This window comes from Ceratotherium simum, chromosome 10, assembly GCF_057802395.1.
Source record: "Ceratotherium simum simum isolate JZ-2026a chromosome 10, ASM5780239v1, whole genome shotgun sequence".
NCBI lineage: Eukaryota > Metazoa > Chordata > Mammalia > Perissodactyla > Rhinocerotidae > Ceratotherium > Ceratotherium simum.
In genome coordinates this window covers 53,025,737-53,042,316 of record NC_141909.1, presented here as the reverse complement: position 1 = coordinate 53,042,316, position 16,580 = coordinate 53,025,737, and the positions used below count along the sequence as shown (strand labels likewise).

General features: G+C 34.8%; 1 protein-coding gene across 1 annotated transcript in view; it reads left to right on the top strand.

Moving 5' to 3' along the window:
• The window catches only part of SUGT1 (SGT1 assembly cochaperone of MIS12 kinetochore complex), a 39,442-nt gene extending 30,488 nt beyond the window's left edge, over positions 1 to 8,954 (top strand). Inside the window, exons 12-13 of the mRNA XM_014789944.2 lie at positions 355 to 536; positions 8,823 to 8,954. Of these exons, the coding sequence (XP_014645430.1) occupies positions 355 to 536; positions 8,823 to 8,924 (284 nt within the window). The 3' untranslated portion in view covers positions 8,925 to 8,954. The remainder of the gene's footprint in view (positions 1 to 354; positions 537 to 8,822) is intronic.
• Positions 8,955 to 16,580: the final 7,626 nt, after the last annotated feature.

The window sequence follows — 16,580 nt, the reverse complement described above, 5'->3', positions numbered from 1 at the left end:
CTTTGCAACATTTCTGTAAATATAAAAGTTCTTGTATACTTTTCACCATTTCCCCTGTTATTAACATGAAGAATCTGTTTTTAATCTAATTTTGCATAATTTTTACAAAAATTTACCCTTAGTGAGTTATTTTGCTCATAAGAAATTCTCTGGTTTTTACGTTATGCTGATTCAGTTTTTAGAAGTGTAAATCTAATTATTGATGTCTATGTCAGAAAGACACATTACAAAGATGAATTTCATTAACCTAAACTATTTGCTAAGATATTCTATACAGCATGGTCACAAAGTTTACATATTCTTGACATAATCAACACATATTGATAAATCACTTCTGTCTTCTTCAATCCATAGATGTAAAGAACCTATATCCATCATCATCTCATTATACAAGAAATTGGGATAAATTGGTCGGCGAGATCAAAGAAGAAGAAAAGAATGAGAAGTTGGAGGGAGATGCAGCTTTAAACAAATTATTTCAGCAGATCTATTCAGATGGTTCTGATGAAGTGAAACGTGCCATGAACAAATCATTTGTAAGAATATAAGCTTTAAAAAAATAATATTGTGGTAGTAAATTTCAGAAATTTTAAAAGAATGATAAGTAGGTAATTTGAGACCAGATTGCATGTACTATAGTTGGGAGACCTTTTTGAGTAGGCTTTGTCTGGACATTTCTTCCTGCTCTAAACTTAGAGTAATTATTGAGGAAGTTGGAAACTTGTGGAGAAGATGAGAAACAAGAGGTTTATTCCAAAGAAATATTTTTTATCAGTGAATTAGATCTTGGAAGGCTTAAGAAATACCAAGGTTATGGAGTTATTCTAGTTGGTTTTATCCCAATAGCTGAATGAGCTTCCATTGTTTACCTTCTAGAACCATGTATAGTCTCAATGTCAGAGATGAAGAATATAGAAGGGAAACTTCCAGAGCAGTGTTTGTTTGGCAAGTAGAAGGTGCATATTAATTATTCATTGGTTTGTTAATAATTTTGTCTATTAAGAAAATTCAAGCTTTTTGCCAGGGCAGCATAAATACCACCTGAATTAGGCCTCAAGTTCTGCGATTTTAATGACAAGTCATCACTGTAGAAGTATGTAGATTATTTTGCTTCAAGATGTAATCATTTGATTTTTACCAGTAGCTCTGGTAATGTCACTCTCTTCTTTGAAGGCATTTATATTTATAGTAGACAGTTTTAAAATTAAAATTTAATAGTTAAACTTACTATTTAGTTAGTAAATATGTTTTAGGCTCAGATATTCTACGTAAGTTACCATGTAGCAACTGGTTATGATTGTACATTTCACTATTGACTTAAAAATTTTTTTTTAATTGAATTTTTTATTTTGAGATAATAATAGATTCATACGCAGTTGTAAGAAATAATACAGAGAGATCCTTTGTATTTTTTACAGTTTCCCCCAGTGGAAACATCTTGCAAAACTTTAGTACAACATCACAACCACGATATTGACTGTTAAGATACAGAACATTTCCATTGCCCCAGGATTCCCTCATTGTTGTCATTTTATAGCCATACCCACTTCCCTCCAACTCCTACCCCCCCTTAACCCTTGGCAACCACTAATCTGACAAGTCTTTGTCAGATGTGTAGTTTGCAAATATTTTCTCCCAGTCTGTAGCTTGTCTTTTCATTTTCTTAATCTTTTGCAGAGCCAAAGTATTTAATTTCAGTGAAGTCCAGTTAGTCAATTTTTCCTGTTATGGATCATGCTTTTGGTGTCAAGTCTAAGAATTCTTTGCCTAGTCCTAGATCTCAAAGATTTTCTCCTATGTTTTTTCTTTTAAAGATTTTATTTATTCATTTTTTCCCCCCAAAGCCCCAGTAGATAGTTGTATGTCATAGGTTCACATCCTTCTAGTTGCTGCACGTGGGACTCGGCCTCGCGTTGGACGGAGAAGTGGCGCCTTGGGGCTTGCCCGGGATCCGAACCCGGGCCGCCAGCATCAGAGCGCGCGCACTTAACTGCTAAGCCACGGAGCCGGCCCTGTTTTTTCTTTTAATAAAAGTTTTATAGTTTTACTTACTACATTTAAGTTTATAATCCATTTTGAGTTAACTTTTATGTAAAGTGTGAGATGTAGATTGAGGTTCCTTTTTTTTTTTTTTGACCTATGTATGTTCAGTTGTTCCAGCACCGTTTGTTGAAAAGGCTGTCTTTCCTCCACTGAATTGCTTTTTACCTTTTCTCAAAAATCAGTTGAAGCATATTTTTGTGAGTCTGTTTCTGGGTTTCCTGTTCCATTGAGCTACATATCTTTCCCTCTTTTAATACCACAGTCTTGATTACTGTATTAGTCTTGAAATTGGGCATATTCATTCCTCCTACTTTATTCTTCATTTTCAAAATTGTTTTAGATATTCTAGTTCCTTTGCCTTTCCATATAAATTTTAGAATATTTTGTCTATGTTTACAAAAAAATCCTGTTAGGAATTGTATTGAACTGTGTATCAATTTGGAGAGAGTGACATCTTTACTATTGAATCTTTCAGTCCATTTATTTAGATCTTTGCTTCTTCCATCAGTGTTACACAGTTTTCAACATATAAATCCCATACAGTATTTAGTTAATTATTTTTTTGAGTGATTGTAAATGGTATTGTATATTTAATTTTGGTGTCCATGTGTTGTTGCTAGTATCTAGAAATACAGTTGGTTTTTTTTACGTTTATCTTACATTCTGTGACCTTGCTGAACTCACTCATTAGTTCTAGGAAATTTTTTGGTAGATTCCTTGTGATTTTCCTTTTTTTTTTTTGAGCAAGATCAACCCTGAGCTAACGTCGCCAATCCTCCTCTTTTTGCTGAGGAGGACCAGCCCTGAGCTAACATCTATTGCCAGTCCTCCTCCTTTTTTCCCTTTTTCTCCCCAAAGCCCCAGTAGATAGTTGTATGTCATAGTTGCACATCCTGCTAGCTGCTGCATGTGGGACGCCGCCTCTGCATGGCGGAACAAGCGGTGTGTTGGTGCGCGCCCGATTCCGAACCCGGGCCGCCAGCAGTGGAGCGCGTGCACTTAACCACTAAGCCATGGGGCCGGCCCCCTCCTTGTGATTTTCTATGTAGACAATCATATCATCTTCAAATAGGGACAGTTTTATTTCTTCCTTTCTGGTATGTGTGTGTTTTATCTACTTTTCTTGCTGTATTGCACTGGCTAGAACTTCCAGCACTATGTTGAGTAAGAGTGGTGAGAGGGGACATCCATGCCTTGTTCCCCATCTTAAGGGAAAACCATTCAGTCTTTCACCATTAAGTATAATGTTAGCTGTAGTGTTTTTGTAGATGTCCTATCAAGAAAGTTCAGCTCTAATCCTATTTTTCTGAGATTTTTATTATGAATGGCTATTGACTTGTCAAATGATTTTTCTGTGTAGATCAATTTGATTATATGATTTTTCTTCTTTAGCCTGTTAAAATGGTGATTTTATATGATTAATATGATTGATTTCTGTTATTGAATCAGCCTTGCATCCCTGGGATAAACCCCACTTGATCATAGTGTATAGTTCTTTATTATCTATTGCTCAATTCTATTTTCAGATACTTTGAGTTTTTGTGTCTATGTTCATGAGGGATGTTGGTCTATAGTGTTCATTTTTTGTATTGTCTTTGTCTGGTTTTGGTATCAGAATGGTACTAAGTTCATAAAATGAATTGGGAAGTGTTCTATCATCTGTTTTTGGGAAGAGATTGTGTAGAATTGGTGTTACTTTTCTTTAAACATTCTTTAAACCAGTGAAACCATCTGGACATTTTTTTTGGAGATTTTAAATTACAAATTTAATTATCCTAGTAGCTTATAGGACTATTCAGATTATCTATTTCATGTTGAGTGACTTGGAGTAGTTTGTGTTTTTGAGGAATTGGTCCATTTTGTCTAAGTTGTCACTGTTGGTAGTAGTCTCTTATTACCTTTTTGATATCTGCAGAGTGTGTCGTGATATTCCATTTCATTCCATAATGGTAATTTGTGTCTTCTCTTTTTTTTTTCTTTGTCAGTCTTGCTAGAGGTTTGTCAATTTTATTGATTTTTTTTTTTTGAAAGAATCAGCTCTTTGATCTTAAAAATTTTTTTTCTATTTTTTGTTCTAAATTTTATTTGTTTCTGTTCTTATGTTCTTCCTTCTGCTTGTTTTAGGTTATTTTGCTATTCTTTTTTTCCTAGGTTCTTCAGATGTGAGCTTAAATTATTGATTTGACCCTTTTTTTCTTTTCCATTGTGTGCATTTAGGCTTCCCTCATCAGGGCTTTAGCTGTCTCCCACAAATTTTGATGTTATATTTTCGTTTTTATTCAGTTCAGTATATATTTTGATTTCAGTTGAGAGGTCTTTGTCCCAGGGATTGTTTAGAAGTGTGTTGTTTAGTTTCCGTGTTCAGAGATTATCCTGTTGTCTTTCTGTTAGTGCTGTCTAATTTTATTCCATTGTGATTTGAGAATATGTACCATATAATTTACATTCTTTTAAATTTGTTGATGTTTGTTTTATTTGCCCAGCATTTGGTCTATCTTAAGTATATGTTCCAATTGAAAAGAATGTGTGTTCTGCTGTTGTTGTTGTAAATGTCAGTTAGATCCTGTTGGTTGATATTCTTGTTGAATTCTTTGATATCCTTGCTGATTTTCTGTCTTATTGTTCTATCAGTTGTTGAGAGAGGGTCTCCAACTATAATCATGGATTTATTTCTCCTGTAAGTTCTGCCAATTCTTGCTTCACATATTTTGCAGCTCTCTTGTTTGGTGCCTATGCATTTAGGATTGCTATGTCTTTGCAGTCATGTGCTTCATCATGATGTTTCAGTCATCATTGGACTGCGTATGCCCTGGTGGTCCCATAAGATTATAATGGAGTTGAAAAATTCCTATCAACTAGTGACATCATAGCTGTTGTAACATTATAGTGCAATGCATTACGTGTTTGTGATGATGCTGTGGTAAACAAACTTACTGTACTGCCAGTTGTATAAAAGTATAGCTGTAGTAGTAGGCTATACCATCTAGGTTTGTTCTTTCATTGCACAGCAATGAAATTGCCTAACACATTTCTTGAACACATCCCCATTGTTAAACAATGCATGACTGTATGGTGGATTGGCCTTTTTATCCTTATATGAAGCCATTCTCTAGCTCTGGTAATTTGCTTTCCTCTGATATTAATATAGCCAATTCTTCTGTCTTTTGATTAATTTTTGCATGATGTATCTTGTTCCATTCTTTTTACTTTAAACCTGCCTATATCATAAAGTGAATTTCTTGTAGACAGCATATAGTTGGATCATGTTTTTTAATCTACTCTGCCAGTCTCTGCTTTTTAATTGATGTGTTTAGATCATTTATATTTAATGTAATTATTGATATGTTAGGGCTTTAAGTCCACCATTTTATTTTTTATTCTGTGTTTTGTTTCTCTTTTTGTTTTTCCTGCTTTCCTGTGAGTACTTGAACATTTTTTTAGAATTTCATTTTGATTTATCTATAGTATTTTTTAGTTTATCTTTTTTGTATAGCATTGTTAGTGGTTGCACTGGATATTCTACTAAATATATTATACATAGCTTATCATAGTCTACTGGTGTCATTTTTTTTGCCGGTTTGAGCGAAGTATAGAAACCTTACCTCCCTTTACATCCCTTTACCCTCCCTCATTTATAATTTTCTTAAATATTTCCTCTACATACGTTGAGAACTACATCATACAGTGTTATAATTTTCACTCAGCCATCAGACATAATTTAGAAAACTCAAGAGGAAAAGCAAATTCTATTGTATTTACCCATAGTGTTACCTTTCTTTTTTTCTTTCTGATGTTTCAAGATTCCATCTTTTGTTGTTTCTTTCTTATTTAGAGAACTTCTATAAGCATTCTTTTACATCTGCCTGTGACAAATTGTCATGGCAAGGATTTCTTTGGAAATAATCCAGATTGGGGTTTGCTCAATTTCTTGAATCTATAGAATCTATAGGTTTATGTCTCTTGTTTTCAGCCATTAATTCATTGAGTACTTTTTCAGACCTGCCTTCTTTGTCCTCTCCCTTCCTGGAACCTGATGACACAAATGTTTAGATATTTTGTTATAGTCCCACACATCCCTGGGACTCACTTCATTTTATCTGTTTTCTCTTTGTTGTTCAGATTAGGTGATTTATATTGTTTTCTTTCCCAGTTCACTCATTGTTTTCTCTATTCCCTCTATTCTGCTCTTGAGCCCATCCACTGACCTTTTTATTTCAATTGTACTTTTTAATTCTAAAACTTTCCATTTGTTTCTTCTTTATATCTTCTCTTTCTTTGCTGAGGTTTTCTATTTTTTAATTTGTTTCAAGCAAGTTGATAATTATTTGTTGAAGCATTTTTACCGTGACTGCTTTAAAATCTTTGTCAGATAATTTTAACGTCTCTGTCATCTCTATGTTAACGTCTGGTGATTGTCTTCTTTTATAAAAATATAATCTGAAATCTTCCTGGGTTTTGGTCTTTTTCGCCAGTGCAAGTGATTTTCAGTTGAAACCTGGACATTTTCATGTTATGCTATGAGACTCTAGATCTTATTTAAACCCTCCTTCTTAGTTGGCTTTCTCTGGCAACCACTTTGGCAGAGGAAGGGAAGGCACAGCCTCATTACTGTTAGGTGAAGGTGGAAATCCAGGTCCCTCACTCTGCCTTCTTAGACACCTCAAAGCATCTCTTTGTTATTGCTGGAGTGGGTAAGAGTTCCAGCTCCCCATGGGGTTTCCACTGACATCACAGGTAGCAGTGGAGGTAGGTTCATGATAGCCTAGCATGGGTGGAAGTCTAGGTTCCCCATTCAGCCTTTTCTGGCCTAGGTGGGGGTTTTTCTGTGGTTTTTAGCTGGAGTAGAGCAATTATTGTCTGAAAGTTTTCTGTCTTCCTAGGCTATTTTCCTCAAGTTTTGGCTAGAGAGATCAGGCTTTTGTTGAGGCTTTTTTTGTTTGCACCCCTTGGCATTTCCAGCTTCTTCAGCTCCAACTCTAGGACGTAAGAGGCAAAAAGAAAATGCAGAGAACTCACCACCATGATAATGTTCCTTGGGTCCCAAGGTCCTTAGATGGTGTGTCTTCTTCTCTTTACTTTTTAGAGTCGTCTTATGTTTGTTTTATAAATATGATGTCCGGGGTTTTTAGTAGTACTTAGTGGGAATAATAGGAAAAAGTACATCTACTCCATGTCCTCAGAAGAAGTCAGTCTCAGTACTGACCTTTTTTTAAGAGTGCTGAGCAAAATAGCAGTGTGTGAAATCTCAAAGATAGATTACAGAATCTGCATCCATTCTCATACAGAGACTTTGCTAATTGTGATTGAACCATATATATACCCATAAAACAAGCCATCTGTTTGGCAACATTGACCTGGAACATACCAAGGGCTTGAGTCTCTCCTTGTGGTAATACAAAAGAAACAAAATAGACTCTGTTGTTTGTGATCTCCCAGTCTAATTGGGACAAGAGACCAACATGTACAAAATAATCAGAAAGAAATGCTAAATTGTGCTGCAGTCCATAAGGAGAGAGTGGAAAATAAATGTCATCAGTGAATATGATCAGATTATAAACTAAATCTGCTTCCTTCAGTCCTTTTAGTAGTTTATTATATAGACTTGTCTCATTTTATTCAATATTTTATTTGAAGCCTACCGTGTGCCAGGCCACTGTGCTTAGATCTAGGATATAAGTATTAGTAAAAATATACTCCTTGCCTTTTAGGAGCTCTTAGCTTTATTTTAGTTGGAGCCAAGGAAGGGAAGCAGATATAAGAAAGCAGACTCTTAAAATTTTAACAGTGCGGTGTGATACATGTTACGTTAATGGTAATTATGCTCATATGGAAGATATATTCTACAAGGGTAGAGTCCTGATTAGAGTCAAAAAAGACCATAGAGAAATGGTGAGATGTCATGTTTGGAGGATAACTAAAGACAGAAAAAGAACTGGGATGGAGAAGAGCATCCCATACAAAGGAGCCCATGTAAGGGAGCTTGGCAGAAAGCATGGGGCATGGGGTTATGTTGAGGTTCTAGTGTTATATTAGGGTATGTAACTTTATATGTTTGCCAACAACACAGCTGATTATTATAAAATGTTTAGATTTTAATAGTTCACACTGTTCTTTGCTGTGATCCAAGCTAGTCAATTTTGATTGCATTAAGATAATGCAGTATCTTTTTTAAATGTATTTATGAATATGCTAGGGTTGTGGGTAGGTGGTATATTCAGTAGATGGTAAATAGATAACCAGTTCTTTACTGAGACGCTGACTTTGTGTACCTGTGTGTGTGCACCTTGATTTTAAAAAAATTCTAGCATACACTTGCATATGTTTGGCACAGAGAGAGCATTAAGAAGGGGCTCCTCTGAGGAGGACAGACATCTCCTCAAGGTCTGTCCAACTAGTATAGACAGAGTTTACTTTGCCTGGTTTTTACTGGCCTCAGCAAAAGGGATTACATCATTATTTTCTTTGGGAGCCAATTTTATTTTCATTCGAGGGTAGTTTTTCCATATATATCTCTGTGCTGATTAGCAGAGAGAGACATGGTGCTTTATATTGCACTATATGTGAACAAGATGCCTCCTACCTAACTACTCTAGATTTTCCTTTTCAAATTTTACAGAACATGGTAACTGAAAGCCTAAGATTAAATCAGAATATTGTCTTGTGTGTATATTGAGCCAAACATAGCTTGTATTTGGGACTTTATGCTTGGAACATTTTTAGAAAATATTCTGTTTGATTATGTGGTCTAAGAATTAATCTATTTTTATTTCTTCTTGCAGATGGAGTCTGGTGGTACAGTTTTGAGTACCAATTGGTCTGATGTAGGTAAAAGGAAAGTTGAAATCAATCCCCCTGATGATATGGAATGGAAAAAATACTAAATAAATTAATTTGTTATCACTGTTATTGCATATATTCACCTAATGCCCGTTGTGTATTAATATTGCATTCTTGAATTTGGAACACTGAATATCTTTTTGAAAGGTTATACCTCTTTACCTCTTTGTGCTTTAGAAATTATTGTCTTTTGTGTTCTAAGAGTCGAACAAAGAATGAAGATAATATTTTATCACTTCTGTCCTTAAGGATTTCAGATGTGCTGAAACGGAATGAAGTGTCATTTGCTACTAGATAGATTGCTACCTAGTTGTGGGTGTGGAGAAATCATTAATGGAATATCTTGGGTTATTGCCTTATTTTTGATGCAGTATTCTGTTAATTTATTAGACTTGGTGACTTTGGGTGAGCATAAATTTTTCAACTTCAGTGTTATATTGTTTGCTTTTAAAAACTGCTTTTGAATGGAGTTGTAAATACAATTTTTCTATGAAGTTTGGTTTATTTACCTTTTTCTTAAGTTTTTAATGAGAACTTTGAGAAAATATTTATCACAGGGAATTCCCACTTGGTTCTTTTTATGGGAGGAATTTGTAATTGCACTGAGATTTTGGTCCCTAATGTCAAATTCCTTTATAAAACATAGACACCTGAGTTTAACATGCTGCAAATTTATCTATACTGAAGGATAATCTGTGAAGCTGGGGCAAAGAGTGATCTAGGAAAGCCCAACTCTACTCTTGCTGCTTTTGCCACAGCAGGAGTCTTGAAATTACAGCACTGGTGGTTTGTTTTTGTTTTGTTTGTATTTTGTTTTCTTCATTAGGAAACCTCTCTCCTCACATCCCTGTGATTACTTTGGTTTCAGTGGTTTAGGGTAGCTGCTGAGAGAGTAAATTAGTACATATATATTTGGTATGTACTCTGTTTCTAGAATAAATAGATACCATGGGAATATAAAAACTAAAAGACATGGTTGTTACCTTTACAGAGTTTATAATCTAACAGAGAGAGAAAATTAACATTCATGAAGGAATTATGGAATGATTGATTGCTGAATTCATTATAAATACAGTTTTGAGACAGAAAAAAAGTGTTCTGTGATTAAAATTCTTTACAGCCTAAGCTGTGCATAGGCCATGGATGACCTGTAGGTCTGACTTCGTTTTCTGACCATAATGCCCTTTGAGGTTGGTATCTATTACGTCTCACTAACATTTTGTGACAAGGCACTACTCTGTACACTCATGTTGAGGATAAAGTGAATGGGAGACAAATGATCATCATTTCAGCATTTGAAAGAGTAGGAATTCAGCTCCTTCCTTCTAGTCATTTGACATGAAATGTAGAAGAGTTCATCAGGAAGATGGTGGTGGGGTGATAGCAGACCATGCCCAAACCTGTTGTTATAGCTTGTTTAAGTACGCAGGGCTTTTCGCTTGTCCTCTGCCCACTTAGAGTTACAGGCTACTTTTTCTGTTCTTGAACACTGAAGGGAAAGGCAAAATTAAGTTCTTGCTGTTGTGAATTTCTCAAATTTTCTCTTCAGGGAGACAAGATAGTGATTTTTTTTATTCTGTATGTTCAGTTTTATCAGTTACCGTTAGTCCTAAGGGTTAGAGAGGCTGTTGGTACAGAGGTGGAAGTGAGGGGTATACAGCACTACACCAGAGACAAGAATCCTAGCTCTAGCAAGTCTCTGCCACTAACTAGCTTTATAATCTTCGGCAGGTTTGGCCTTTCTGCGTCTTTGTTCTTTTATCTGTAAATAAACTCTAAAGTTTTAGACTTATAATTAAAAGTCCATGATTCTAAATAAGGAAACATTTTTGTCACTTGAGAGCAACTTTTTTCTTAAGAATGACACTATTATAATAGAAGTTGGTTTTTTAAAAGCTAATACTAGTTTTGCTTGTATTTGAAAGGATACATCATATCTAAAGTATGCTTATCTATTGGGTAGATTTGGTTACTGTTGTGGGATTCAGGATTTTGCTGAGCCAAATGGAGTTTCTACTATACGTGACTATATTGTAAAATGTATGTGGTCTAAATAAAATAGATTTATGGGTAAAGAAGGGAATTGTGAGAAATAGGTTACACTGCTGCCCTAAAGTACCACTCTACTGCTTCTCTTTCACCATTCTAAATAATGAAAATTTGTAAGCCTCCAGAAAGTTGAAAAACTTCATTTCGATTAAGAGCCTCTTTATTCTCTTTTACTATCTCAGCTTAGCTATTAATTGGTCTCACTTTGTTTCTCCGTTTTCGGTTGTCAAATTTTGGTTCTCTTAGTGCTGTAGTTAACCTTTTGTTTCTTCAGAATGTACCTTTTTTTCCCTCAGTATTTCTTATTTTCCTTTTTAAAGTTTAGTCCTAGAATACATTTTTTTCTTAATCTTAGATTCTTTTTTTCTTAATCTTAGATTCTTTTTCTGTCCTCCTGATTTCTGTAATCATTTGTACCTTGATGACTTCCCAGAATTCTCCCACAGTCTTCAGAGAATCTTGAATGAGATAGTCTGCATCTTTGAACTCTGTTATCAGGTAGTCTCTTTAGGTGGCTATACCACAGGTTTGAAACACCAGGGTCAATTTTGATAATTTTCTGTCTTGTGTCCTAACCCATTCAGAGTTGGTTGCTAACTAACAAGTTCAGTCTTCAACAACAATAGCAGTTACTGGCCACTTTAAAAAAATAATGTTTTCTCTATCTTTATATGGAATGGAGAGAAAGGATGGTTTGCATTAATTACAATTTTTTGTAACATTTTTGTCCTTTAGATTTGTGATACTCACTAAATGTAGCACATTGGATCATTATTGTTACTATCTCCCAGGGTCTGGAAGAACTTCGTATTTTCTTAGCAGGCTAACTATATAGGACAACAGAGAAAATAATTAGACTGTCCTCTAGAAAAATTTCTGGATAAATTTTAAATATTTAAAATAGGGGTATGTCACTGTTATTATGAATAGGTAGAACTTTTAATTTAGTTCAATACTTTAATTATTTTTTGGCTATGCTTACCCATTTTACCTTCCTTTTCTCCTTCCCCAGTTATGTACATATTAGATTAGGTCGTTGATCTCTGAGATATATTATTGACCCAGAGCAGTATTGCCTATTAATTTACCATCTGATCTGCCTAATGCACTTTAATTCTATTGGGATTTTCCTTGTCCAGATTAGTCTTCATCTCTCTGACTTGTAGTTATTACTGACATTTCCAAAAATAGGTAGAAAATTTTTGGGTGGTGTGTGTGTGTGTTAAGAGAGTTACTTTTCTTTGTAACTAGCTCTAAAGAAGTTTACCTTTACACTCATACCTGCTATTATAGTGCCATAAGAATATGGATTTCAGTTATCTCTGCCTTGGAGGAACAAGGAGGGGAGATAATAAAAGCTAAAAGGACAAAATAAAGGTGTCTATGCTGGGAAGAGTTATGTGAAGTTTTAAATCAGAGGGATCATCAACATTGATCTGGTTGCCTTTGTCTCCAACTATGCATATTCTATTGTAATACCATTTTACATACACCAAGAGATTGTATTTTGGAAATGTCTGGGAACTTTGGAGATAATGGTTTACTCACAAATGTTACTATTTGGAGCCATCAGTGTGATTTGCTTCTGAAGTTAGTTTAACTCTTAGCGTTTCTTCCTACCTCAGTAACCTTACCCACCAAATCAGCTAAAATCATATACACTGCTAACCCATTAGGGCAATAACAATGGTAGCTATTCTGTACTAGTACTTTTTATGGGCCAGTTGTCACTAAGTGCTTTATATACACTACCTCGTTTATATCAGCCTTGTGAAGTAGTGATAGCATCGTGTTATTACAGATCAAAAATGAGGCCAAAGTTAAGTTGTTTACTCAAATTCACTCCACTGATAAGTGATGGAGCTGGGATTTGAACCTAGGCCTGTCAGACTTCGGTGCTCATGCTTTTAACAACTGTGAGTCCCTCTTCAGGTGAGTGAGTTGGGTGTGCAATGAATGATTTTTAATAAATCAACTATTTGATAGTGAAGCAGAGAATGTGCAAGTTGAATTGTTTAATTCTCCTTATACACGGGCTCGGAAGGTATATTCCTAAAGATCAGAATATTAGCATCAGTGTCTTAAGTAGGAAAGCTGATGAATCCAAACCGCTTGCCTCTTGGAAGGTAATAAAAGCTAGTAGTCTTGATTTGTGTTGAAGGTGCTGTTTTTCTCACATCCAGATAATTACAGAGAAACAAGATACCCTTGCAACTGTTACAGGTGTAAGAAGACTAGCACATCATGGTGATCAAATTCTTGCTCTTCTTGAAACTTGGGAGTTTCATTGTACAAATGCTAAGATTGTTTCAAGGTTTTTTCCCTAGATACATGTATTAGGATCAGTGTATCACTTATTTCTTCCATAAAATTGGAATGATTCAGGTTTAGTCTCTTTCTTCCAATCATGATAGCATTTTATATATATTCTGAATTTTGGCTTTTCTGGAATCATCTAAATGTTATCTTTGCTGTGCCTTAAAATTTGAATTTTTAGTTTTAATTTTTGAGTTGAGACTTCTCAAATCTATCTCATTGACTGACTTTATTTTTTCTTATCATTATAGGATTCAGTTATATAAAAAGATGTTTTAAAAACAGTAGTGTTTGCCCAGATGCAATTTTTAGTTTATCAAAAAGGGATTAGGAAAATAATCTTCAATGCCTATATGTGGGCTTTTAAAAACTATACTATACAATGCAGGTACAAAACCTCTAAGTAATAGTAAACTATAGCACATACTAGTCTTATGTAGATAAGATGTATCTTATGTAGATAAGATCTTATGTATCCCCAACCTCTTATCTGTTGGGGATACATTCCAAGACCTCCACTGGATGCCTGAAACTGAATAGTACCGAACTCTACTATATTTTTTTGTATACATACGTACCTATGATAAAGTTTAATTTCTAAATTAGGCACAGTAAGAGATTAACAACAATAACAATAAAATAGGAAAGTTAGAACAATTGACTGTAATAAAAGTTACCGTAGATCTTAGCAACTTCAACATACGATTTTTTTTCTTTCCTTCTTAAGTCAAGAATTTTCGCCTTTTTACTTAAGGGAAGCACATAATGGCTTTGGGGCCATTATTAAGTAAAATAAGGGTTACTCGAACATAAGCACTGTGAAACTCTGACAGTCAATCTGGTAACTGAGACAGCTGCTAAGTGACTAATGGGTGGGTAGCATATACAGCTTGGATACGCTGGACAGAGGGATGATTCACATCCGGGATGGAACAGAGTGGGACGGCGTGAGATTTTATCACGCTACTCAGAGTGACATACAGTTTAAAACTTAATGAATTATTTATTTCTAGAACTTTCCACTTAATATTTTCAGACTGCAGTTGACCCCAGGTAACTGAAACTACAGAAAGTGAAACCACGGATAAGTGGGATTACTGTATATGCTTTGATGCTCTAAGTGCATTAAAAAGCAGTATTGCATAGTGGTTAAATGCATGGACTCTGAAGACAGCCTGCTTTGGATCAAATCCTGGCTACATTGCTTACTAGCTTTGTGACAATGGGCAGGTACTTACTGTCTCTGTGCCTTAGTTTTCCTGTCTATAAAATTGCGATAATAGTATACTCATGGGCTGCTATGCCTTGAATGAGTTAATATCAATTCCACAATTATTTATCCCAGTCTAGAAGGTTCCAAAAACTAAATTGTGTGTGTGTATGACTCAGTGGCACAAAATCGGACCTAGACTTACAATATGAATAGTCATATATTTTGCTGCAGAAATATTAATACGTTTAATTACAGGATGGTAGCACAGATCTTGCTGAGGTTGTTACAGAATAAATGGTATACCTGTATTCTAAAATTCAAAAATCTGAATTCAGAAACACATGTGGCTCCAAAGGTTTTGAAAGAATTATGTATCTATATATGTAAAAGTGCAAAGAGCAGCGCTTAATTACATCTGTTAGTTACAGATAACGTCAGATTATTTTATATGCATTTAGACTGAGAGGTTTAGATCCTGTAGAAAGCCGTTTTGCTGTAAGTTCAGTCCTTCAAGATTCAGGATTCTGTCTGAGGAAAGTATATCAGCTAGTTAAAAAATAATATAATTTTTAAAATATATAATTTGAGAGCATAAGAGTTCATTGAAAAGTTTTTCATTTGAATGAGTAGTTATTTTAATTTACTTAAGCAGAACTTAAATATGTAAGTATTGTCAGCAGTACCTTAACAAGAATCATAAAATGTAATGGTGGCAGAAGATACAAACTATATGTAGAATGTTAAAGGACTTCCTTTCAGAAGTTCTCTGATTTTGATTCCAATTTAAATCTCAAAACAAGAGTAAAACTGTTAGGGTTTATAAAAACAAGGTGCAAAATCACACCACTCATAAACCACGGATTCTGCCCTGTTCTTGCCTTCATTGTAGAGAAGCTGATAGATGTTTTTGCAAGAGTTAGTCATCAGTCCTGTTAGTTATGAATCCTGTTTTTCCCCCAAAGAATCAGTGGGGAGCAAAGATGCATGTACAGTCCTTTGTATATAGACACTACAGTGGACTCAGGTTTCGGGTTCTCCTTGCTGAAATACCACTTTTTGCTTATCATTTGTACTCTAGCATTGGCCTTTTCTGTGATCTAATTGACTACAAATGCTTTCATAAGTTAGCTAGCTTAGGCTGGGGATGTATAGTTACTGAATATGAAATATGCTAAGAAATTGAATGCAATTCGTTGGCTTTACTATTGTTATTTATTGCAAAATGATCATTTTCTTTCATTTCTACTCTACCACAGAGGCACCTGTTTTACAGGGGAAAGAATACCAACATATGAATCTGGAATATTAAAATCCCAATTCTGACACTTTAATAATAATGGTGTGTTTTGAGGACAAATGACTTAACCCATCTGAACTTTTTTCTCACCTATAACATTGGATGATAATTAATCTCTATTTAGATATTAATTGTGATTAATATCTCAAGATTGTGAGGATTTAACCAAGTCCTGATTCAAAGGATGTGACCAATAAATGTTACTTAAATATAAAGTCATTGGGTTTTTTTTTCTCAGTCTTGTTGAGTAGTGGAATTCCTAAAAGGAGGGTAACAAGTCTGACTTTTACCTGTTATTCAAGGGCTTTCATAATTCAGCCTCAACCAAATTTTTTAGTCTCATCTGTCATTGCTTCACTGTGTACCTAAAGCTCCAGCCGCACACAATACTCTATTCGGGGATTGGTGGCCTTGTTCTTTAAAGGGCCATATAGTGAATATTTTGGCTTTGCGGGCCACATATAGTCTCTATTGCATATTCTTCTTGTTTTTAGTTTGCAGACCTCTCCTCTGTCTGAATATCCTATATATATATATATATATATATATATATATATATATATATATATGTTTTTTCCACCCCACTGGGGAAGCTCCAGTTTCCTATTGTGTCAAAACTGAACTCAGATGCCACCTCCAGGAAAGCTGTTTAATCTTGCACTACTCTGTCAACCACTGACTTTGTAGCAGTTATATTGAGTTATTTGCTTATGGTTGAGGTGTCCATTAGATAGATCCTTTGATAGAGTCATACTAAAACCACAGTGTCTCATGAGCATCTTTGAGAGTCTGATCTCTTTATCAAGTCACTACAACTGACTCATT